Source organism: Panulirus ornatus, chromosome 17 (genome assembly GCF_036320965.1).
Source record: "Panulirus ornatus isolate Po-2019 chromosome 17, ASM3632096v1, whole genome shotgun sequence".
NCBI lineage: Eukaryota > Metazoa > Arthropoda > Malacostraca > Decapoda > Palinuridae > Panulirus > Panulirus ornatus.
In genome coordinates, this window is record NC_092240.1 from 56,994,841 (window position 1) to 57,021,792 (window position 26,952).

Consider the following 26,952-nt stretch of genomic DNA (forward strand, 5'->3'; position numbering starts at 1 on the left):
GGCCACTCCCAGGTATCTAAAACTCTTCACTTCCTCCAATCTTTGTCCTTTCAAACTAACACCTCAACAAACTTGTCCCTTGAATCTGCTTGACATAATTATCTTGCTTTATTCAAATCTACCTTCAACTTTCTCCTTTCACATGCCTTTCCAAACTCAGTCACTAACTTTTGCAGTTTCTTACTTAAATCTAACAACAGTGCTGTATAATCAGCAAAGTGACTCACTTTCCAGGCCATCTCATCCCTTACAGACTACTTACTCACCTCTCTCTAAGACTCTTGCATTTACCCCCCTCACCACCACATCCATAAGTAAATAAATAAAAAAAAAAATGGAGACATCAAACATCTCTGTCACAGACCAACATTTACTTGGAACCCATCACTCTACTCTCTTCCTACACCTAAGCAGGACTCACAACCTTGAAAAATTTCTCTCTGCTCCTAGCAGCTTTCCATATATAGAACTTTCACAAGGCATCTCTATTAACCCCATCATACGCTTTCTCCAGATCCATAAATGCCACATACAAATCCAACCATTTCTCTAATTATTTCTTACAAAAATTCTTCATAGTAAAAACACCTGATCCACACATCCTCTACCACTTCTGAAACCACACTGTCCTTCTCCCCAATCTGATGCTATGTGCATGCCTTCACTCTATCAATCACTACTCTCCCATACAACTTACAAGGTATACTCAACAAACTTATATTTTTGTAGTCTGAATACTCATCTTATCCCCTTTGCCTTTATACAATGGTACTATCCATGCATTCCACCAATTCTCAGGCACCTCATCATCAATACATACATTGAAAATCCTTACCAGCCAATCAACAACACAGTCACCCTCTTTCTTAATAATTTCAGGGCTCTCTCACTTCCTATACCATCCTGGCCAAAACACCTTACATCTGCCACTCTGTCATCAAACATTCAACAGTCCTTCAAAATACTCACTCCATCTCCTCCTCACTTCATCACCACATATTACCGCTTCTACTTCTGCCCCTTCACCTAAATTCCCATTTGTTCCCTTGATTTTTTGCACATTATTTACCTCCTTCCAAAACATCTTTTTATTTTCCCGAAACCTAACTGATACTCAGCCATCCCAACTCTCATTTCCCCTCTTTCTCAACCCCTGCACCTTCCTTATAACCTGAAGATACTTTTTCTTATACATCAACCAATCATTTGCAGTCCTTCCCTGTATCATCCAAACACCTCCCTTTTCTCTTTCACAAGCAACTTTATTTCTTCATCCCATGTCTGCTACCCTTTCTAATCTGCCCACCTCTCACTTTTCATATGCTACATGCATTTCTTCCACATGCCATCACTGCTTCACTAAATACCCCCATTCCTCATTCCCTCTCCTTCTTCATTTACTCTTAGCTTTTGCCATTCTACACTCAATCTCTCCCAGTGTTTCTTCACACATGTCTCTTTTCCAGGTGTATTCACTTTCATTAATCTTCTCACTGGTGTTGTTTCATCTTCTACTAAAATCTCAACAAATCTTCACCCTTGCTTCCACAAGACAGTGAACAGGCATCCTACTAGCTGCCCTTCTCAGCACATTTACATCCAAAAGTCTCTCTTTTATATGCCTATCAATTAACATGTAATTCACTAATGCCCTCTGACCAATCTTTCCTCCTCACATACTTGCGCACGTCCCTCTTTTTAAGTCAGGTATTATCAATCACCAGTCCTTTTCCAGCACACAACTCCACAATAATATAAATACCCCAAGCCCCCCCAAATGTAACCTCAACTGCCACATCACTCACCTTCACATTCAATTTACCATCATTTGCCACATCACTCACCTTCACATTCAATTTACCATCATTTGCAACATCACTCACCTTTACATTCAATTTATCATCATTTGCCATATCACTCACCTTCACATTCAATTTACCATCATTAATACCCAGTCTCTTACATGAAACCTGCTGAAAAGTACAAAGCTGCTTCCAAAACATTTACCTCATGATCCTTCTTCTCAAGGCTAAGTGCATAAACACCAATAATCACCCATCCCTTGCCGTCCACTTTCATTTTTACTCATGTCAGTCTAGATTTCATTTCCTTACACTTTTTCGTACACTTCCATAACCTCTTCTTCTGGAGTAGTTACTCCTTCCTTAGCTCTTGTCCTCTTACTAACCCCTGACTTTACACCCAAGACATTTCCAGAACATTCTTCCCCTTTCACCTTGAGCTTTGTTTTTCCTCAGAGCCAGAACAACCAGGTTTCGTTCCTCAAACATACTACCTATCTCTCCTCTCTTCTCATCTTGGTTACATTCAAACACATTTAGACACCCCAGCCTGAGCCTTTGAGGAGGATGAGCACTCCCTGCTCGGCTCCTTCCTCTGTTCTATCTTTTTGAAACTGAATCCCTGCTCGGCCCCTTCCTCTGTTTTATCTTTTTGAAACTGAAATACAAGCAGGGAGGGTTTCCAGCCCACCTCTCCTGTCCCCTTTAGTCGACTTCTGCAACATGCAGGGAATACAAAGATGGAATTCTTTCTCCCTTACACTAGGGATATAAAAAAATGTATCTAATATTATAATTTCAAAGATATTCATTGAGCAATGTAAAACATTAATTCAGAAGTATATCTTATCCACTGCTTTCACTATGATAGTGCTTTTAAGACATGTAGATGCTTCAATACAATGCACTAAAAAGAGTCCAAGTAAAGTAAGAGTGTCAGTTGAGTTGCCACAGCATATTTCTTCGTTTACTTTACCTACAATGAAAACTGAATAATGTACTGATTAATTATCATTACATTTCATTCCAGGGGATAGGGGAGAAAGAATACTTCCCACGCATTCCTCATGGGGCATAGAAGGCAACTAAACGGGACAGAAGCAGGGGGCTGGAAACCCTCCCCTCCTTGTATTTTAACTTTCTAAAAGGGGAAACTGAAGGAGTCTCATGGGGAGTGCTCATTCTCCTCAAAGGCTCAGATTTGGGTGTTTACATGTGTGTAGATGAGAAAGATGAGAAAAAAGGAGAGATGGGTAGTATGTTTGAGGAAAGGAACCTGGATGTTTGGGCTCTGAGTGAAACAAAGCCCAAGTGTAAAGGGGAAGAGTGATTTGCGAATGTCTGGGAGTAAAGTCAGGGGTTAGTGAGAGGACAAGAGCAAAGGAAGGAGTAGCACTACTCCTGAAACAGGAGTGGTGGAAGTATGTGATAGAGTGTAAGAAAGTAAACTCTAGATTGATATGGGTAAAACTGAAAGTGGATGGAGAGAGATGGGTGATTACTGGTGCATATGCAACTGGGGATGAGAAGAAAGATCATGAGAGGCAAGTGTTTTGGGAGCAGCTGAGTGAGTGTGTTAGTAGTTTTGATGCACGAGACCGGGTTATAGTGATGGGTGATTTGAATGCAAAGAAGAGTAATGTGGTAGTTGAGGGAATAATTGGTGTGCATGCGCTGTTCAGTGTTGTAAATGGAAATGGAAGAGCTTGTAGATTTATGCCCTGAAAAAGGACTGGTGATTGGGAATACCTGGTTTAAAAAGAGAGATATACATAAGTATACTTATGTATATAAGAGAGATGGCCAGAGAGCGTTATTGGAATACATGTTAATTGATAGGAGTGTGAGAGAGACTTTTGGATGTTAATGTGCTGAGAGGTGCAACTGGACAGATGTCTAATCATTATCTGGTGGAGGCAAAGGTGAAAATTTGTAAAGGTGTTCAGAAAAGAAGAGAGAATCTTGGGGTGAAAAGAGTGGTGAGAGTAAGTGAGCTTGGGAAGGAGGCTTGTGTGAGAACTACCAGGAGAGACTGAGTACAGAATGGAAAAAGGTGGAAACAAATTTTGTAAGGGGAGTGGGGGAGGAATGGGATGTATTTAAGGAAGCAGTGATGGCTTGTGCAAAGGATGCTTGTGGCATAAGAAGCATGGGAGGTGGGTTGATTAGAAAAGGTAGTGAGTGGTGGGATGAAGAAGTAAGATTATTAGTGAAAGAGAAGAGAGAGGCATTTGGATGATTTTTGCAGGGAAATAATGCAAATGAGTGGGAGATGTATAAAAGAAAGAGGCAGGAGGTCAAGAGAAAGGTGCAAGAGGTGAAAAAGAGGGCAAATGAGAGTTGGGGTGAGAGAGTATCATTAAATTTTAGGGAGAATAAAAAGATGTTTTGGAAGGAGGTAAGTAAAGTGCATAAGACAAGGGAACAAATGGGAACTTCAGTGAAGGGGGCTAATGGGGAGGTGATAACAAGTGGTGGTGATGTGAGAAGGAGATGGAGTGAGTATATTGAAGGTTTGTTGAATGTGTTTGATGATAAAGTGGCAGATATAGGGTGTTTTGGTTGAGGTGGTGTGCAAAGTGAGAGGGTTAGGGAAAATGATTTGGTAAACAGAGAAGAGGTAGTAAAAGCTTCGTGGAAGATGAAAGCAGGCAGGGCAGCGGGTTGGGATGGTATTGCAGTGGAATTTATCAAAAAAGGGGGTGATGTATTGTTGACTGGTTGGTAAGGTTATTTAATGTGTATGACTCATGGTGAGGTGCCTGAGGATTGGCAGAATGCTTGCATAGTGCCATTGTACAATGGCAAAAGGGATAAAAGTGAGTGCTCAAATTATAGAGGTATAAGCTTGTTGAGTATTCCTGGGAAATTATATGGGAGGGTATTGATTGAGAGGGTGAAGGCATGTACAGTGCATCAGATTGGGGAAGAGCAGTGTGGTTTCAGAAGTGGTAGAGGATGTGTGGATCTGGTGTTTCCTTTGAAGAATGTATGTGAGAAATACTTAGAAAAGCAAATGGATTTGTATGTAGCATTTATGGATCTGGAGAAGGCATATGATAAAAGTTGATAGAGATGCTCTGTGGAAGGTATTAGGAATATATGGTGTGGGAGGCAAGTTGTTAGAAGCAGTGAAAAGTTTTTATCGAGGATGTAAGGCATGTGTACATGTAGGAAGAGAGGAAAGTGATTGGTTCTCAGTGAATGTAGGTTTGCGGCAGGGGTGTCTGATGTCTCCATGGTTGTTTAATTTGTTTATGGATGGGGTTGTTAGGGAGGTGAATGCAAGAGTTCTGGAAAGAGGGGCAAGTATGCAGTCTGTTGTGGATGTGAGAGCTTGGGAACTGAGTCAGTTGTTGTTCGCTGATGATACAGCACTGGTGGCTGATTCGGGTGAGAAACTGCAGAAGCTGGTGACTGAGTTTGGTAAAGTGTGAAAGAAGAAAGCTGAGAGTAAATGTGAATAAGAGCAAGGTTATTAGGTACAGTAGGGTTGAGGGACAAGTCAATTAGGAGGTAAGTTTGAATGGAGAAAAACTGGAGGAAGTGAAGTGTTTGAATTGAGAAAAACTGGAGGAAGTGAAGTGTTTTAGATATCTGGGAGTGGATTTGGCAGTGGATGGAACCATGGAAGCGGAAGTGAATCATAGGGTGGGGGAGGGGCAAAAGATCTGGGCACGTTGAAAAAATGTGTGAAAGTCGAGAACATTGTCTCGGAAAGCAAAAATGGGTATGTTTGAAGGAATAGTGGTTCCAACAATTTTATATGGTTGCAAGGCGTGGGCTATAGATAGAGTTGTGCAGAGGAGGGTGGATGTGCTGGAAATGAGATGTTTGAGGACAATATGTGGTGTGAGATGGTTTGATCAAGTAAGTAATAATAGGGTACGAGAGATGTGTGGTAATAAAAAGAGTGTGGTTGAGAGAGCAGAAGAGGGTGTTTTGAAATGGTTTGGTCACATGGAGAGAATGAGTGAGAAAAGATTGACAAAGAGGATATATGTGTCAGAGGTGGAGGGAACGAGGAGAAGTGGGAGACCAAATTGGAGGTGGAAAGATGGAGTGAAAAAGATTTTGAGCGATCGGGGCCTGAACATACAGGAGGGTGAAAGGCGTACAAGGAATAGAGTGAACTGGAACGATGTGGTATACCGGGGTCGACGTGCTGTCAATGGATTGAACCAGGACATGTGAAGCGTCTGGAGTAAACCATGGAAAGTTCTGTGGGGCCTGGATGTGGAAAGGGAGCCGTGGTTTTGATGCATTATTACATGATAGCTAGAGAATGAGTGTGAACGAATGGGGCCTTTGTTGTCTTTTCCTAGCACTACCTCGCACACATGAGGGGGGAGAGGGTTGTTATTACATGTGTGGCAAGGTGGCGATGGGAATGAAAGAAGGCAGACTATGAATTATGTACACATGTAAATATGTATCTGTCTGTGTGTGTATATACATGTATACATTGAGATGTATAGGTATGTATATTGGGCCATTCTTTTGTCTGTTTCCTTGCGCTACCTCGCTAACGCGGGTGACAGCAACAAAGCAAAATAATAAAAAATAATAAAAATACTTATGTATATCTCTCATTTTAAACCAGATATTCCCAATCACCAGTTTTCAGTACACAAATTCACAAGCTCTTCATCATTTCCATTTACAACACTGAACACCACATGTACACCAATCATACCCGCAACTACCACATTACTCATCTTTGCATTCAAATCACCCATCAGTATAACCCAGTCTCGTGCATAAAAGCTGCTAACGCACTCACTCAGCTGCTCCCAAAACACTTGCCTCTCATGATCCTTCTTCTCATGCCCAGGTGCATAGGCACCAACAATTACCCATCTTTCTCCATCAACTTTTTCAGTTTTACCCATATCAATCTAGAGTTTACATTCTTACACTCTATCACATACTCCCACAACTCCTGCTTCAGGAGTAGTGCTACTCCTTCCTTTGCTCTTGTCCTCTCACAAACCCCTTACTTTACTCCCAAGACATTCCCAAACCACTCTTCCTCTTTACCCTTGAGCTTCGTTTCACTCAGAGCCAAAACATCCAGGTTCCTTTCCTTAAACATACTACCTATCTCTCCTTATTTCTCATCTTGGTTACATCCACATACATTTGGACACCCCAATCTGAGCCTTCGAGAAGAATGAGCTCTCCCCGCATCACTCCTTCTGTTTCCCCTTTTAGAAAGTGGGCAATTAATACAAATTAATAACAGTTTAAAAGATTAAAAAAAAAATTAAATCTCAAACACTGCATCATGCGCAATGCATATCACACTAGTTTTTGGTAGCGTGGGATAAACTTGCTTTGTTTGTCTTAGTCTGCCTTAAGCCATCATGGTCAGGTTGCATACAGAGAAATTACTTCATCAAATAATTTTGCAATCCTTACAATTCAAAATGGCATCAAGTGATAGAGGAGTTAAAAGAAAGCATGTGAACTGTATATCTATCAAAAAATGGACCAAAGGTTATATTCGATTCAACATACTTTCAGCATTAATGGACACCCCCTTCACCCCCATTCGTCCCTTAAATCAAGGGTTTTCTGTATATCACAAATTTAATAAGAGCAACATCTAAAGTGGTCTCTAAAATCAATGTTAAATGTAACATCTCAATGCAATGATTACTGTGATAATATTTGTGATGAGTCTTATGATGGTTTTACCCTTTGGAATGTTATATGCAACTATGCATCTATCTAATCCTGAGTAGATAACCATATCAGCTTTTGAAAGTGTAGTCTATGAGGCATCACATAATACCACCTTATTATGTCCTTTGTGATTATACACTAAAGATAACCCATAACTGTTTCACACCCAATTATCACATCCAGATGTGTTGTAACAAAATGCAAAGTTATTCATTACCATGACCATACATCATCAACCAGACACTTCTGTCCTCCTTGTGTCTGGCAACTACACAAGTGTGTATCTGTGTGTGTATGACAATGCATATTGTTTCACTTATAGTGCATGCATACACACATACACACACACACACACTCAAGATTTAACAGCAAAGTCTGGTATAATGTGCGATGTTGTGAACAACCCTTGCAAATAGGTGGAGAAGAAGGTGACTGGGGTGAAGGTGGGCAGAGTTGGCAATGGTGGTGGTGTGGGAGATAAGCAAGAGCAGATAGATGGGATCAATTGGAAGTCGAGGTGAGGAAAAGGAAGGAGGTAGTGTTAGGGTAGATGGTAGAGAAGAATGCAATGTTTTAGGAGGCTGTCACAATTTGTGTATACAGGTTCAGACACGCTGTATATAATATAAAAACATGGTTTTGTATGAAACATAAATCAATAGGGATTAGGTTGGTTTGAATACCAAATTACCACAAATTGTTAGATACTGTATCTTACAGTAAACCTTTGGTGATATGTATTATCTTCCTCTAAAAATATTCTACATTTAGAGAAAGTGTGGTATGAAAACACATAGACAAACAAGAACACACACACCATGGTACTCTTAAATACTTATCACTAACCATTCAGGTCATAATCCCCAATGATGTTTTACACAATGTATTCTTAATAAACATCAAAGCATGGCAGACATTTACATTTTCATACTGAACTTCATCCTGCTTGTAACTCATACAAGTATACTTGACATGGCCACTGTGAACATGAAAATGAATGATGACAAGAGGCAGGAAGGAGATGAACCTAAGTGAACCAGTTTCATGGCAGCCAATGAAGCTGTTTGAAGTTTGAGCACAAGTCATTATCATATGGCAGCAGGAAGGACTGCAACCATACGAATTCAATACTTGGAGGTAAATATGCAAAGTTTGGGTGCTGTGCTGGTCATATTGCAGTAACAATAACACCCATGCACATATACTTGCTCAAGTCATTTTCACTAGTATTTAACATTACTGGACATACTGTGCTCTAGGCGCATCCTTTGAATGTGTCAACCATATGCAAATGTTGCTCTAGAGCTGATCCTGAACATTTCCAGTTATTTCACATAATCTCACTAAATATCAAAAATATTATATAATGAACATATCTCTCAAAATGAACTTAATCTTTAGATATAATAATAAAGGACCAAGGAATTTAAAGGGATCTCTGGGGCAAACAAAAGATATTTAAAGAAATTTCAAGAAGTATTTATCAATAAGCAGCAAACTGTGATGTAACATATCTATCTTCTGTGATGATGTACAACATTAAATGAATTAGGTGTCAAAACATATGTTCTGAGTTAACTACAAATTTATGACAAATGCCTTTAAGGATAAAATAGGGTATAAAAATGATGAGAAAAGGGACTAATATTCTAAGACAGTTAATCTACTCAGCCTACCTGGCTTCCATTGACTGCAGCACCTAAGTCACCTTGCACCATTTCAGCTGGTACGAAACTAATGTTGTCTCCTTCCTGCACTACAACATATGTCTGACCTGATCCCGTAACCACACCTGCCCAAGAGAAAAAATTTCTCAATGTAAAGTCGCTGTTAATTTCTAAGATGATATTGCAAATTACTTCCAAATTACTGAACAGGAAAAATACAGAAAAAAGCAGACTAATTCCAAATAACCTTTCATTACTATCAACATGGGGGAAAAGAGATCAGTACAATGGGAGATACAACTGGATAATTATAAGGTTAAATCAGGTTATGTCAGGTACCCCCCTCCATCCTTTTGGTTTTCTTTTTAATTACCAATTAATCTCTCCAGATGGGATGAATCATGTCCCCATGACTGTTTAATTTGTATATGGATGGGATGGTTAGGCAGGTGATGCAAGAATTTTGGAAAGAGGGCCAAGTATGTGGTCTCTTGGGAATAAGAGGGTCTGGGAAGCGAATCACTTGTTGTTTGCCGATGATACAGCAAGGGTGCCTGATTTTATCGAGAAACTGCAGAAGTTGAAGACTGACTTTGGAAAAGTGTGTGAAAGGAGAAAGTTGAGAGTAAATGTGAATAAGAGCAAGGTTATTAGGTTCAGCAGGGTTGAGGGACAAGTTAGGATGCAAATCTGAATGGAGAAAAACTGGAGGAAGTGAAGTGTTTCTGATATCTGGGAGTGGACTTAGCAGCGAATGTAACCACGGAAGCAGAAGTGAGCCACTGGGTGAAGGTGGGGGCGAAGGTTCAGGAAGGGATGAAGAATGTGTGGAAAGAGAGAATGTTAACTCAAAGAGCAAAAATGGGTATGTTTGAAGGAATAGTAGTTCCAACAATATTATATGATTGCAAGGCATGGGCTATAGATAGGGTTGTATGAATGAGAGTGGATGTGTTGGGAATGAAATGTATGGAGACAACATGTGGTGTGAGGTGGTTTGATCGAGTAAATAATGAAAGGGTAAAAGAGATGTGTGGTAATAGAAAGACTGGGGTTCAAAGAGCAGAATAGGGTGTGTTGAAATGGTTTGGATACATGAAGAGAGTGAGGAAAGGTTGACAAAGAAGATATATGTGTCAGAGGTGGAGGGAACAAGAAGTGGGAGACCGAATTGGAGGTGGAAGGATGGAGTAAAAAAGATTTGAGTGATCGGGACCTGAACATACAGGAGGGTGAGAGGCATGCAAGGAATAGAGTGAATTAGAACGATATGGCACACGGGTTGACGTGCTGTCAATGGACTGAACCAGGGTATGTGAAACGTCAGAGTCAACCATGGAAAGGTCTGTGGAACATGGAAGTAGATAGGTGAAGATTTGCAGAGGATTTAAAAAAAAGAAAAAAAAAAAAAAGAGAAAATGTTGGGGAGAAGAGAGTGGTGACAGTAAGTGAGCTTAGAAAGGAGAATTGCATGAGGAAGTACCAGGAGAAATTGAGTGTGGAATGGCAAAAGGTGAGAGCAAATGATGTGAGGGGAGTATGTGAGGAATGGGGCATATTTAGGGAAGCAGTGATGGCATTTGCAACAGATGCCTGTGGCATGAGAAAGGTGAAAGGTGGGCAGATCAGAGAGGGTAGTGAGCGATGGGATGAAGTAAAGTTATTAGTGAAAGAGAAAAGAGAGGCATTTGGATGATACAAGGAATGAGTGTAAATCACTAGATGTCTAAAAGAATGCAGCAGGAGGTCAAGAGGAAGATGCAAGGGTTGAAAAAGAGGGCAAATGAGAGATGGGGTGAGAGAGTATCATTAAACTTTTAGAATAATGAAATGATTTTTTGGAAGGAGGTGAATAACATGTGTAAAACAAGAGAACAAATGGGAACATCGGTGAAGGCAGCAAGAGGGAAGTGATAGCAGACAGTAATGAAGTGAGAAGGAGATGGAGCGAGTATTTTGAAGGTTGAATGTGTTTGATGATAGAGTGGGGTGTTTTGGTCAGAGTAGTGGGCGAAGTGATAGAGTCAGGGAGAATGGTTTGGTTTAAGAGAGAAGAGGTAGTGAAAGCTTTGCGGAAGATGAAATACAGCAAGGCGGCAGGTCTGGATGGTATTACAGTGGAATTGATTCAAAAAAGGGGGTGACTGTGTTGCTGATTGGTTGGTAAGGAAATTCAATGTATGTATGGATCACGGTGAAGTGCATGAGGACTGGCAGAATGCATGCGTAGTATCACTGTACAAGGGCAAAGGGGATAAAGGTGAGTGTTCAAACTACAGAGGCATAAGTTTGTTGAGTATTCCTGGGAAATTATATGGGAGAGTATTGAGATGGCAAAAGCATGTAAAGAGCACCAGATTGGGGAGGTGCAGTGTGCTTTCAGAAGTGGTAGAGGATGTGTGGATCAGGTATCTGCTTTGAACAATATATGTGAGAAATACTTAGAAAAACATATGCAGCATTTATGGATCTGGAGAAGGCATATGATAAGGTTGATAGAGATGCTCTGTGGAAGGTCTTCCAACTACATGGTGTAGGAGATAAACTACTAAAAGCAGTCTTTACCAAGATGTAAAGCATATGTATGAGTAGGAAGAGAGGAGAGTGATTGATTCCCAATGAATATCGGTTTGTGGCAAGGGTGTGTGATGTCCCCAAGGTTGTTTAATCTGTTTATGGATAGGGTGGTTAGGGAGGTAAATGCAAGAGTTTTGGAGAGAGGGGTGAGGATGCAGTATGTTGGGGATGAAAGGGCCTGGGAAGTGTCAGTTGTTGTTCACCAATGATACAGCTCTGGCACCTGATTCACTGGAGAAACTGCAGAAGTTGGTGACTGAGTTTGGAAGTGTGTGAAAGAAGAGAGTTGAGAGTAAATGTGGTTAAGAACAAGGTTATTAGGTTTAGTAGGGTTGAGGGACAAGTTAATTGGGATGTAAGTTTGAATGGAGAAAAATTGGAGGAAGTAAAGAGTTCTAGATTACTGGGAGTGGACTTAGCAGCGAATGGAACCATGGAAGCGGAAGTAAGTCACAGGGTGGAGGGGTGGGGTGGGTGGGGGGGTGTGAAGCGATGAAGATTGCGGGGAAGGAAAGAACGTTATCTTGCAGAGCAAAAATGGCTATGTTTGAAGGAATAGTAGTTCCAACAATATCATATGGTTGCGAGGCATGGGCTATGTTTAGGGTTGTACGGAGGAGAGTGGATGTGTTGGAGATAAAATGTTTGAGGACAACATGTGGTGTGAGGTGGTTTGATCAAGTAGGTAATGAAAGGGTATGAGAGGTATGGAAATAAAAAGAGTGTGATTAAGAGGGCAGAAGAGGGTGTGTTGAAATGGTTTGGACATATGGAGACAATGAGTGAGGAAAGATTGACAATGAGGATATATGTGTCAGAGGTGGAGGGAACAAGGAGAACTGGGAGACCAAATTGGAGGTGGAAAGAGGAAGTAAAAAAATGATTTTGAGCAATCACGGCTTGAACATACAGGAGGGTGAGGGATGCAAGGGATAGAGTGAATTGGAACGATGTGGTATGCCAGTGAACCAGTGCATGTGAAGCAGGGCATTGCGATGCTTTTCCTGTGGGACAGGGTAGTGCCAGGAATGGATCAAGGCAAGCAAGTATGAATTAATCTGTACATGTGTATATATCATCCCTGGGGATAGGGGATTAAGAATACTTCTCACGTATTCCCTGCGTGTCATAGAAGGCGACTAAAAGGGGAGGGAGCGGGAGGCTGGAAATCCTCCTCTCATTTTTTTTTAATTTTCCAAAAAAAGGAACAGGGGGGCCAGGTGAGGATATTCCACAAAGGCCCAGTCCTCTGTTCTTAATGCTACCTCGCTAACGCGGGAAATGGTGAATAGTTTAAAAGAAATAAAAGAAAGATGTGTCTATATGTATATGTCTGTGAACATGTATGTATGTGTATGTATATTGGTATATTTGGGAGCTGTGGTTTTGGTGCATTACACATGACAGCTATAGACTGAGTGTGAACAAATGTGGCCTTTGTTGTCTTTTCCTAGTGCTACCTCACGCGCATGTGGGTGTGTGTGTGTGTGCTATCTCAAGTGTGGCAGGGTGGCAACAGGAATGGATGAAGGCAGCAAGTATGAATATGTACATGTGTATATATGTATATGTCTGTGTATGTGAAAAAAGGAGAGATAGGTAGTATGTTTGAGGAAAGGAACCTGGATGTTTTGGCTCTGAGTGAAACGAAGCTCAAGGGTAAAGGGGAAGAGTGGTTTGGAAATGTCTGGGGAGTGAAGTCAGGGGTTAGTGAGAGGACAAGAGCAAGGGAAGGAGTAGCAATACTCCTGAAACAGGAGTTGTGGGAGTATGTGATAGAATGTAAGAAAGTAAATTCTCGATTAATATGGGTAAAATTGAAAGTTGATGGAGAGAGGTGGGTGATTATTGGTGCATATGCACCTGGGCATGAGAAGAAAGATCATGAGAGGCAAGTGTTTTGGGAGCAGCTGAATGAGTGTGTTAGCGGTTTTGATGCACGAGACCGGGTTATAGTGATGGGTGATTTGAATGCAAAGGTGAGTAATGTGGCAGTTGAGGGAATAATTGGTATGCATGGGGTGTTCAGTGTTGTAAATGGAAATGGTGAAGAGCTTGTAGATTTATGTGCTGAAAAAGGACTGATGATTGGGAATACCTGGTTTAAAAAGCGAGATATACATAAGTATACTTATGTAAGTAGGAGAGATGGCCAGAGAGCGTTATTGGATTACGTGTGAATTGACAGGCGTGCGAAAGAGAGACTTTTGGATGTTAATGTGCTGAGAGGTGCAACTGGAGGGATGTCTGATCATTATCTTGTGGAGGCTAAGGTGAAGATTAGTATGGGTTTTCAGAAAAGAGGAGTGAATGTTGGGGTGAAGAAGGTGGTGAGAGTGAGTGAGCTTGGGAAGGAGACCTGTGTGGGGAAGTACCAGGAGAGACTGTGTACAGAATGGAAAAAGGTGAGAACAATGGAAGTAAGGGGAGTGGGGGAGGAATGGGATGTATTTAGGGAATCAGTGATGGATTGCGCAAAAGATGCTTGTGGCATGAGAAGAGTGGGAGGTGGGCTGTTTAGAAAGGGTAGTGAGTGGTGGGATGAAGAAGTAAGAGTATTAGTGAAAGAGAAGAGAGAGGCATTTGGACGATTTTTGCAGGGAAAAAAATGCAATTGAGTGGGAGAAGTATAAAAGAAAGAGACAGGAGGTCAAGAGAAAGGTGCAAGAGGTGAAAAAAAGGGCAAATGAGAGTTGGGGTGAGAGACTATCAGTAAATTTTAGGGAGAATAAAAAGATGTTCTGGAAGGAGGTAAATAGGGTGCGTAAGACAAGGGAGCAAATGGGAACTTCAGTGAAGGGCGTAAAGGGGGAGGTGATAACAAGTAGCGGTGATGTGAGAAGGAGATGGAATGAGTATTTTGAAGGTTTGTTGAATGTGTCTGATGACAGAGTGGCAGATATAGGGTGTTTTGGTCGAGGTGGTGTGCAAAGTGAGAGGGTTAGGGAAAATGATTTGGTAAACAGAGAAGAGGTAGTAAAAGCTTTGCGGAAGATGAAAGCCGGCAAGGCAGCAGGTTTGGATGGTATTGCAGTGGAATTTATTAAAAAGGGGGGTGACTGTATTGTTGACTGGTTGGTAAGGTTATTTAATGTATGTATGACTCATGGTGAGGTGCCTGAGGATTGGCGGAATGCGTGCATAGTGCCATTGTACAAAGGCAAAGGGGATAAGAGTGAGTGCTCAAATTACAGAGGTATAAGTTTATTGAGTATTCCTGGTAAATTATATGGGAGGGTATTGATTGAGAGGGTGAAGGCATGTACAGAGCATCAGATTGGGGAAGAGCAGTGCGGTTTCAGAAGTGGTAGAGGATGTGTGGATCAGGTGTTTGCTTTGAAGAATGTATGTGAGAAATACTTAGAAAAGCAAATGGATTTGTATGTAGCATTTATGGATCTGGAGAAGGCATATGATAGAGTTGATAGAGATGCTCTGTGGAAGGTATTAAGAATATATGGTGTGGGAGGAAAGTTGTTAGAAGCAGTGAAAAGTTTTTATCGAGGATGTAAGGCATGTGTACGTGTAGGAAGAGAGGAAAGTGATTGGTTCTCAGTGAATGTAGGTTTGCGGCAGGGGTGTGTGATGTCTCCATGGTTGTTTAATTTGTTTATGGATGGGGTTGTTAGGGAGGTAAATGCAAGAGTCCTGGAAAGAGGGGCAAGTATGAAGTCTGTTGGGGATGAGAGAGCTTGGGAAGTGAGTCAGTTGTTGTTCGCTGATGATACAGCGCTGGTGGCTGATTCATGTGAGAAACTGCAGAAGCTGGTGACTGAGTTTGGTAAAGTGTGTGGAAGAAGAAAGTTAAGAGTAAATGTGAATAAGAGCAAGGTTATTAGGTACAGTAGGGGTGAGGGTCAAGTCAATTGGGAGGTGAGTTTGAATGGAGAAAAACTGGAGGAAGTGAAGTGTTTTAGATATCTGGGAGTGGATCTGTCAGCGGATGGAACCATGGAAGCGGAAGTGGATCATAGGGTGGGGGAGGGGGCGAAAATTTTGGGAGCCTTGAAAAATGTGTGGAAGTCGAGAACATTATCTCGGAAAGCAAAAATGGGTATGTTTGAAGGAATGGTGGTTCCAACAATGTTGTATGGTTGCGAGGCGTGGGCTATGGATAGAGATGTGCGCAGGAGGATGGATGTGCTGGAAATGAGATGTTTGAGGACAATGTGTGGTGTGAGGTGGTTTGATCGAGTGAGTAACGTAAGGGTAAGAGAGATGTGTGGAAATAAAAAGAGCGTGGTTGAGAGAGCAGAAGAGGGTGTTTTGAAATGGTTTGGGCACATGGAGAGAATGAGTGAGGAAAGATTGACCAAGAGGATATATGTGTCGGAGGTGGAGGGAACGAGGAGAAGAGGGAGACCAAATTGGAGGTGGAAAGATGGAGTGAAAAAGATTTTGTGTGATCGGGGCCTGAACATGCAGGAGGGTGAAAGGAGGGCAAGGAATAGAGTGAATTGGAGCGATGTGGTATACAGGGGTTGAAGTGCTGTCAGTGGATTGAATCAAGGCATGTGAAGCGTCTGGGGTAAACCATGGAAAGCTGTGTAGGTATGTATATTTGCGTGTGTGGACGTATGTACATGTGTATGGGGGGGGGGCATTTCTTTCGTCTGTTTCCTTGCGCTACCTCGCAAACGCGGGAGACAGCGACAAAGTATAAAAAAAAAAAAAAAAAAAAAAAAAAATGTATATATTGAAATGTATAGGTATGTATAAGTGCGTGTGTGGGCATTTATGTATACACGTGTATGTGGGTGGGTTAGGCCATTCTTTCATCTGTTTCCTTGCGCTACCTTACAGGAGACAGCGACTAAGTATTTTTTTTTCTTTTTTTCTTTCTCCCGCGTTTGCGAGGTAGCGCAAGGAAATAGACGAAAGAAATGGCCCAACCCACCCCCATACACATGGATATACATACGTCCACACACGCAAATATACATACCTACACAGCTTTCCATGGTTTACCCCAGACGCTTCACATGCCCTGATTCAATCCACTGACAGCACGTCAACCCCGGTATACCACATCGATCCAATTCACTCTATTCCTTGCCCTCCTTTCACCCTCCTGCATGTTCAGGCCCTGATCACACAAAATCTTTTTCACTCCATCTTTCCACCTCCAATTTGGTCTCCCACTTCTCCTCGTTCCCTCTACCTCCGACACATATATCCTCTTGGTCAATCTTTCCTCACTCATTCTCTCCATGTGCACAAACCATTTCAAAACACCCTCTTCTGCTCTCTCAACCACGCTCTTTTTATTTCCACACATCTCTCTTACCCTTACGTTACTTACTTGATCAAACCACCTCACACCACACATTGTCCTCAAACATCTCATTTCCAGCACATCCATCCTCCTGCGCACAACTCTATCCATAGCCCACGCCTCGCAACCATACAACATTGTTGGAACCACTATTCCTTCAAACATACCCATTTTTGCTTTCACAGATAATGTTCTCGACTTCCACACATTCTTCAAGGCTCCCAGGCTTTTCGCCCCCTCCCCCACCCTATGATCCACTTCCGCTTCCATGGTTCCATCCGCTGCCAGATCCACTCCCAGATATCTAAAACACTTTACTTCCTCCAGTTTTTCTCCATTCAAACTTACCTCCCAATTGACATGACCCTCAACCCTACTGTACCTAATAACCTTGCTCTTATTCACATTTACTCTTTTTCTTCTTTCACACACTTTACCAAACTCAGTCACCAAGCGACTAAGTATAATAAATATAAATATATTATACGTATATGTATGTACATGTGCGTGTATGTATATGTGCATTTATATATATGTATAGGAGTGGATGGGCCATTCTTTCTTCGTCTATTTCCTGGCACTACCTCGCTAACATGGAAAACAACGATCAAGTATAATAAAAAAGATATATGCATATTCATTTTTCATACATATTCGCCATTTCCTGCATTAGTGAGGTAGAGTTAAGATTAGAGGACTGAGCCTTGAACAGAATATCCTCATTTGGCCCCCTTTTTTGTTCCCTCTTTTGGAAAATTAAAAACAGGAAGGGAGGATTTCAAGCCCCCCTCCCTCCTCTTTTAGTCGCCTTCTATGACACGCAGGGAATACGTGGGAAGTATTCTTTCTCCCCTATCCCTAGGGATAGTATATATCATTATTATCGAGAACATTATCTCGGAAAGCAAAAATGGGTATGTTTGAAGGAATAGTGGTTCCAACAATGTTGTATGGTTGCAAGGCTTGGGCTATGGATAGAGTTGTGAGCAGGAGGATGGATGTGCTGGAAATGAGATGTTTGAGGACAATATGTGGTGTGAGGTCGTTTGATCGAGTAAGTAATAATAGGGTAAGAGAGATGTGTGGTAATAAAAAGAGTGTGGTTGAGAGAGCAGAAGAGGGTGTTTTGAAATGTTTTGGTCACATGGAGAGAATGAGTGAGGAAAGATTGACCGAGAGGATATATGTGTCAGAGGTGAAGGGAACGAGGAGAAGTGGGAGACCAAATTGGAGGTGGAAAGATGGAGTGAAAAGGATTTTGAGTGATTGGGGCCTGAACATGTAGGAGGGTGAAAGGCGTGCAAGGAATAGAGTAAATTGGAACGATGTGGTATACCAGGGTCGACGTGCTGTCAATGGATTGAACCAGGGCATGTGAAGTGTCTGGGGTAAACCATGGAAAGTTCTGTGGGGCCTCGATGTGAAAAGGAAGCTGTGGTTTCGGTGTATTATTACATGACAGCTAGAGACTGAGTGTGAACGAATGTGGCCTTTGTCTTTTCCTAGCGCGACCTTGCACACATGAGGGGGGAGGGGGTTGTTATTTCATGTGTGGTGAGGTGGTGATGGGAATGAATAAAGGCAGACAGTATGAATTATGTACATGTGTATATATGTATATGTATGTGTGTGTGTAAATATATGTATACGATGAGATGTATGGGTATGTATATTTGCATGTGTGGATGTGTATGTATATACATGTGTATGTGGGTGGGTTGGGCCATTCTTTCATCTGTTTCCTTGCGCTACCTCGCTAACACGGGAGACAGCGACAAAGCAAAATAAATATATATATAAATATATTATCATTATTAATTTCTTTTTTATTATACATAATTGCTGTCTCTCACATTAGCAAGGTAGTGCAAGGAAAGAGATGAGGAATGGCCCAACCCACCCACATACACATGTATATACATAAACGCCCACACACGCACACATGCATACCTATACATTTCAATGTATACATACATATACATACACAGACATACACATATATACACAAGTACATATTCATACTTGCTGCCTTCATCCATTCGCATCACCACCCTGCCACACATAAAATAGCACTACCCAGCAAGGTAGTGCCAGGAGAAGGCAAAAAAGGCCACATTCGTTCACGCTCAGTCTCTAGCTGTCACGTGTAACAGATTGAAACCACAGCTCCCTATCCATATCCTGGCCCCACACACCTTTCCATGGTTTACCCCAGATGCTTCAAATGCCCTGGTTCAGTCCACTGATAGCACTTCGAACTCGGTATACCACATCGTCCCAATTCACTCTATTCCTTGCAAGCCTTTCACTCTTTTGTATGTTCAGGCCCCAATCACTCAAAATCTTTTTCACTCCATCCTTCCACATCCAATTTGGTCTCCAGCTTCCCTTGTTCCCTCCACCTCTGATACATATGTCCTCTTTGTTCATCTTTCCTCACTCATTCTCTCCATATGTCCAAACCATTTCAACACACTCTTCTGCTCTCTCAGCCACACTCTTTTTATTTCCATACATCTCTCTTACCCTTACATTACTTACTAAATCAAACCAACTCACACCACACACTGTCCTCAAACATTTCAGTCCACTGATAGCACTTCGAACTTGGTATACCACATCGTCCCAATTCACTCTATTCCTTGCAAGCCTTTCACTCTTTTGTATGTTCAGGCCCCAATCACTCAAAATCTTTTTCACTCCATCCTTCCACATCCAATTTGGTCTCCAGCTTCCCTTGTTCCCTCCACCTCTGATACATATGTCCTCTTTGTTCATCTTTTCTCACTCATTCTCTCCATATGTCCAATTTTCCTCCATTCAAACTTACATCCCAATTAACTTGTCCCTCAACCCTACCAAACTTAATAACCTTGCTCTTATTCACATTTACTCTCAACTTTTTCCTTTCACACTTTTCCAAACTCGATCACCAACCACTACAGTTTCTCACCCGAATCAGCCACTAGAGCTCTATCATCAGCAAACAATTACTGACTCACTTCCCAGGCCCTCTCATCCACATCAGACTGCCCCTCTCTCAAGTATTCTTGCATTTACCTTCCCAACCGCCCCATTCTAAAATGGGAAACAAAAGGAGTCACACGGGGAGTGCTCATCCTCCTCGAAGGCTCAGATTGGGGTGTCTAAATGTGTGTGGATGTAACCAAGATGAGAATAAAGGAGAGACAGGTAGTATGTTTGAGGAAAGGAACCTGGATGTTTGGGCTCTGAGTGAAACGAAGCTCAAGGATAAAGGGGAAGAGTGGTTTGCGAATGTCTTGGGAGTAAAGTCAGGGGTTAGTGAGAGGACAAGAGCAAGGGAAGCAGTAGCACTACTCTTGAAACAGGAGTGGTGGGAGTGTGATAGAATGTAAGAAAGTAAACTCTAGATTGATATGGGTAAAACTGAAAGTTGATGGAGAGAGATGGGTGAAAAATTGGTGCATATGCACCTGGGCATGAGAAGAAAGATCATGAGAGGGAAGTGTTTTAGGAGCAGCTGAGTGAGTGTGTTAGTAGTTTTGATGCACAAGACCGGGTTATAGTGATGGGTGATATGAATGCAATGGTGAGTAATGTGGCAGTTGAGGGAATAACTGGTGTACATGGGGTGTTCAGTGTTGTAAATGGAAATGGTGAAGAGCTTGTAGATTAATGTGCTGAAAAAGGACTGGTGACTGAGAATACCTGGTTTAAAAAGAGAGATATATATAAGTATACGTATGTAAGTAGGAGAGTGGCCAGAGAGTGTTATTGGATTACGTGTTAATTTATAGGCGCACGAGAGAGACTTTTGGATGTTAATGTGCTGAGAGGTGCAACTAGAGGGATGTCTAATCATTATCTTGTGGAGGCGAAGGTGAAGATTTGTAGGGGTTTTCATAAAAGAAGAGAGAATGTTGGGGATGAAAAGAGTGGTGAGAGTAAGTGAGCTTGGGAAGGAGACTTGTGTGAGGAAGTACCAGGAGAGACTGAGTACAGAATGGAAAACAGTGAGAACAAAGGATGTAAGGGGAGTGGGAGAGGAATGGGATGTATTTAGGGAAGCAGTGATGGCTTGCGCAAAAGATGCTAGTGGCATAAGAAGCGTGGGAGGTGGGCAGATTAGAAAGGGTAGTGAGTGGTGGGATGAAGAAGTAAGATTATTAGTGAAAGAGAAGAGAGAGGCATTTGGATGATTTTTGCATGGAAATAATGCAAATGACTGGGAGATGTATAAAAGAAAGAGGCAGTAGGTCAAGAGAAAGGTGCAAGAGGTGAAAAAGATGGCAAATGAGAGTTGGGGTGAGACAGTATCAGTAAATTTTAGGGAGAATAAAAAGATGTTTTGGAAGGAGGTAAATAAAATGCGTAAGACAAGGAAACAAATGAGAACTTCAGTGAAGGGGGGTAATGGGGAGGTGATAACAAGTAGTGGTGATGAGAAGATGGAGTGAGTATTTTGAAGGTTTGTTGAATGTGTTTGATGATAGAGTGGCAGATATAGGGTGTCTTGGTTGAGGTGGTGTGCAAAGTGGGAGGGTCAGGGAAAATGATTTGGTAAACAAAGAAGAGGCAGTAAAAGCTTTGCGGAAGATGAAAGCCAGCAAGGCAGCAGGTTTGGATGATATTGCAGTAGCATTTATTAAAAAAGGAGGTGACTATTGTTGACTGGTTGGTAAGGTTATTCAATGTATGTATGTCTCATGGTGAGGTGCCTGAAGATTGGTGGAATGCTTGCATAGTGCCATTGTACAAAGGCAAAGGGGATAAAAGTGAGTGCTCAAATTACAGAGGTACAAATTTGTTGAGTATTCCTGGGAAATTATATGGGAGGGTATTGATTGAGAGGGTGAAGGCATGTACAAGGCATCAGATTGGGGAAGAGCAGTGTGGTTTCGGAAGTGGTAGAGGATGTGTGGATCAGGCGTTTGCTTTGAAGAATGTATGTGAGAAATACTTAGAAAAGCAAATGGATTTGTATGTAGCATTTATGGATCTGGAGAAGGCATATGACAGAGTTGATAGAGATGCTCTGTGGAAGATATTAAGAATATATGGTGTGGGGGCAAGTTGTCAGAAGCAGTGAAAAGTTTTTATCGAGGATGTAAGGCATGTGTACATGTAGGAAAAGAGGAAAGTGATTGGTTCTCAGTGAACGTAGGTTTGCGGCAGGTGTGTGTGATGTCTCCATGGTTGTTTAATTTGTTGATGGATGGGGTTGTTAGGGAGGTGACTGCAAGAGTTTTGGAAAGAGGGGCAAGTATGCAGTCTGTTGTGGATGAGAGAGCTTGGGAAGTGAATCAGTTGCTCTTTGCTGATGATACAGCGCTGGTGGATGATTCGTGTGAGAAACTGCAGAAGCTGGTGACTGAGTTTGGTAAAGTGTGTGAAAGAAGAAAGTTAAGAGTAAATGTGAATAAGAGCAAGGTTATTAGGTACAGTATGGGTGAGGGACAAGTCAACTGGGAGGTAAGTTTGAATGGAGAAGAAGTGAAGTGTTTTAGATATCTGGGAGTGGATTTGGCAGCGGATGGAACCTTGGAAGTGGAAGTGAATCATAGGGTGGGGGAGGGGCGAAAATTCTGGGAGTCTTGATGAATGTGTGGAAGTCGAGAACATTATCTCGGAAAGCAAAAATGGGTATGTTTGAAGGAATAGTGGTTCCAACAATGTTGTATGGTTGCGAGGCATGGGCTATGGATAGAGTTGTGCGAAGGAGGGTGGATGTGCTGGAAATGAGATGTTTGAGGACAATAGGTGGTGTGAGGTGGTTTGATCGAGTAAGTAATAATAGGGTAAGAGAGATGTGTGGTAACAAAAAGAGCGTGGTTGAGAAAGCAGAAGAGGGTGTTTTGAAATGGTTTGGTCACATGGAGAGAATGAGTGAGGAAAGATTGACCAAGAGGATATATGTGTCAGAGGTGGAGGGAACAAGGAGAAGTGGGAGACCAAATTGGAGATGGAAAGATGGAGTGAAAAAGATTTTGAGTGATCGGGGCCTGAACATGCAGGAGGGTGAAAGGCGTGCAAGGAATAGAGTGAATTGGATCGATGTGGTATACCGGAGTCGACGTGCTGTCAATGGATTGAACCAGGGCATGTGAAGCATCTGGGGTAAACCATGGAAAGTTCTGTGGGGCCTGGATGTGGAAAGGGAGCTGTGGTTTCATTGCATTATTACATGACAGCTAGAGACTGAGTGTGAACGAATGTGGCCTCTGTTGTCTTTTCCTAGCGCTACCTCACACAAATGAGGGGGGAGGGGGATGGTATTCCATGTGTGGCGAGGTGGCGATGGGAATAAACAAAGGCAGACAGTATAAATTATGTATATGTATATGTCTGTGTGTGTATATATATATGTATATGTTGAGATGTATAGGTATGTATATTTGCGTGTGTGGACGTGTATGTATATACATGTGTATGGGGGTGGGTTGGGCCATTTCTTTCGTCTGTTTCCTTGCGCTACCTTGCAAACGTGGGAGACAGCGACAAAGCAAAATAAATCAATAAATAAATATATAATTTGTGAGTGTGTGTGTGTGTACATATATGTATGTATAAGTGTGTGTTTATGTATATACCTGTGTACATGAGTGGATGGGTCATTCTTCATCTGTGTCCTGGCACTACCTGTGATGTGGGAAACATCGATCAAGTATAATAAACAAAAGTATACAATATCATATACACACACATATATACACATGTACATATTTATATTTGCTTACCTTCATTAATCTCGGTGCCATCCCGCCCCACAGGAAACAGCATTGCCACTCCCTGCATCCAATTAAGAAAGGCCACATCCACTCACATTCATTCTCTCACTGCTGTGTGTAATGCTCCGAAACCACAGCTTCCTATCCACATCCTGGCCCCACAGACCTTTCTATGGTTTACCCCAGATCTTTCACATGCTCCAGTTCAGTCCTTTGACAGCATGTCAACCCTAGTATACCACATCATTCCAATTTACTCTATTCCATGCAAACCTTTCATCCTCCTGAATGTTCAGGCCCCAATAATTCAAAATCTTTTCACTCCATCCCTCTATCTCCAATTTGGTCTCCCACTTATTGTTCCCTCTGTCTCTGACACATATATCCTCTTTGTCAACCTTTCCGCATTCATTTTTTTTCCATATGTCCCAATTATTTCAACATATCCTGTTCTGTTCACTCAACCACATTCTTTTTATCATCACATATCTCTCTTACCATTACTCAATCAAACCACCTCACACTGCATATTGTCCTCAAACTTTTCATTTCCAACACATCCACCCTCCTCCACACAACCATATCTATAACCCACGCCTCACAACCATATAATATCACTGGAACTACTATACCTTCAAACATACCCATTTCTGCTCTCCAAGATAACATTCTCTTTCCACATGTTCTTCATCATTTCAAGAACCTTCTGCCCCTCCCCTACCCTATGATTCACTTACTGGAAACAAAGAAATATCATATCCACATCTGTGGTACCAGGAGCTGTTCAAATATCAGTCACTCCCACTTTAAGTCCTGGACCTAGCAAAAATAATGGTAGTAATATAAACTATGTATTCTCTGTTACTTGTCATTGAGGGAAAAAAAAAATCTTACTTTTCAGCAGTGTTTTGGACTATTCTTGCTGTTTAAAGGTTAAACTTACATTGCCCCTCCACCATTTGAAGGGTCTGCTCTGATCCATTGTCTGTGGTCTGGAGGATAGCTTGGCCTGATGATAATGCCTGCTGTAATTCCTCCAGTGTTGTAGGAGCTACATCTTGCTGCTGCTGATGCTGCTGCTGACCTGCACCTACACTATCCTCTGAATGATGCTGTAACTGTTGTGTTTGTTCCTCTTGTATCTGCTGAGGCTGCTCTTGTACAACCTGTTAAAAGAAATGCAACATATTTCCATGGATTGCTCTATTCTTTATAACCTTATTCAAAACACTGAATACTATCAGAGTAGCAACAGTACCTACCCACCTACTTCAATGTGCCATTTCTGACAATACACCAATATGCATAGCATTAACCACTAGTGGCAGTACCACAAAGCACAAATTCTTAACATTCCCCTGCTTTTCTAAGCCCAGTGTTTTCCACTGGCCCCTAAAAGAGCAAAAGTAGGTTTTGAATTTCGAAAAGTTTTTTCTTTCTGGGGCAGTCTCCTATTACCATCCTCTGCTAAGTCCATCCCAGATATCTAAAACACTTCAATTCCTCCAATTTTTCTCCATTCAAACTTACATCCCAACTAACTTGTCCCTCAACCCTGATGAGCCTAATAACCTTGCTCTTATTCACACTTATTCTCAACTTTCTCCTCTCAAACAGTTTTCCAAACTCAGTCACCATCTTCTGCACTTTTTCACTCGAATCAGTCACCAGTGCTGTATCACTGGCGAACAACAACCGACTCGTTTCCCAGGCCCTCTCATCCATAACAGACTGCATACTCACCCCTCTCTCCAAAACTCCTGAATTTACCTCCCTAACCACCTCATCCATAAATAAACAAAACAACCATGGAGACATCACACACCTCTGATGCAGGCCAACCTTCACTGGGAACCAGTCACTCTCCTCTCTTCCTACTCGTACACATGCCTTACATCCTTTATACAAACTTTTCACTGCTTCTAGCAGCTTACCTCCCACACCATATACTATAAGACCTTCCACAAAGCATCTCTATCAACCCTATCATATGCCTTCTCCAAATCCATATATGCCACATACAAATCCATCTGTTTTTCTGAATACTTTTTCACACATTCTTCAAAGCAAACACCTGATTCGCACATCCTCTACCACTACTGAAAACACACTGCTCATCAACAATCTGATGTTCTATACATGCCTTCACCCTCTCAATCAATACCCCTGCCATACAATTTTCCAGGAATAATCAACAAACTTAAGCCTCTGTAGTTTGAACACTCACCTTTATCCCATTTGCCTTGTTTTATAAAGGCTCTATGCATGCATTCTGCCAATCCTGAGGAACCTCACCATTATCCATACATACACTGAATATCCTTACCAACCAGTCAACAACACAGTCACCACCTTTCTTAATAAATTCAACTGCAATAACATCCAAACCTGCCACCTTGCCAGATTTCATCTTCTGCAAAGCTTTCACTACCTCTTCTCTCTTTACCAAACCATTCTCCCTGACCCTCTCACTTTGCACACCACCCCAACCAAAACACCCTATAACTTCCACTTTATCATCATTCAACAAACCTTCAAAATACTCACTCCATCTCCTCACTTCATCACTACCTGTTATAGCTTCCCTCCTTGCCCCCTTCACCGATGTTCCCATTTGTTCTCTTGTCTTATGCATGTTATTTACCTCCTTCCAAAACATCTTTTTATTCTCCCTAAAATTTACTGATACTCTTTCACCCTAACTCTCATTCGCCCTCTTTTTCAACCCTTGCACCTTCCTTTTGACCTCTTACCACCTTCTTTTATATATCTCCCAGTCCTTTGCACATTCTCTCTTCTTTTTTGAAAATCTCTGCAAATCTTCACCCTCGCCTCCACAAAATAGTGATCAGACATCCCTCCAGCCACTCCTCTCAGCACATTAACATCCAAAAGTCTCTTTTACACGCCTATCAATTAACACATAATCTAATAATGCCCTTTGCCCATCTCTCCTACTCTCATGTCATTTTATTCATTATACTTTGTCGCTGTCTCCCGCATTAGTGAGGTAGCGCAAGGAAACAGACGAAAGAATGGCCCAACCCACCCACATACACATGTAATTACATACACATCCACACACGCACATATACATACTCACATAAGTATACTTATGTATATCTCTCAATTTAAAACAGGTATTCCCAATAACGTTTTTTTTTTCAGCACATAAATCCACAAGCTATTCACCATTTCCATTATTCACAACACTGAATACCCATGTACACCAA

The 26,952-nt window shown here is 41.7% G+C and overlaps 1 protein-coding gene across 2 annotated transcripts in view; it reads right to left on the minus strand.

Moving 5' to 3' along the window:
• Positions 1-26,952, minus strand: part of LOC139754822 (uncharacterized) — a 243,374-nt gene that overhangs the window by 128,378 nt on the left and 88,044 nt on the right. For both annotated transcript variants that reach the window (XM_071672677.1, XM_071672676.1), the window contains exons 8-9: positions 24,663-24,885; positions 9,167-9,282 (exon numbers count right to left, since the gene is read on the minus strand). In XM_071672677.1, coding sequence (XP_071528778.1) covers positions 9,167-9,282; positions 24,663-24,885 — 339 coding nt within the window. The remainder of the gene's footprint in view (positions 1-9,166; positions 9,283-24,662; positions 24,886-26,952) is intronic.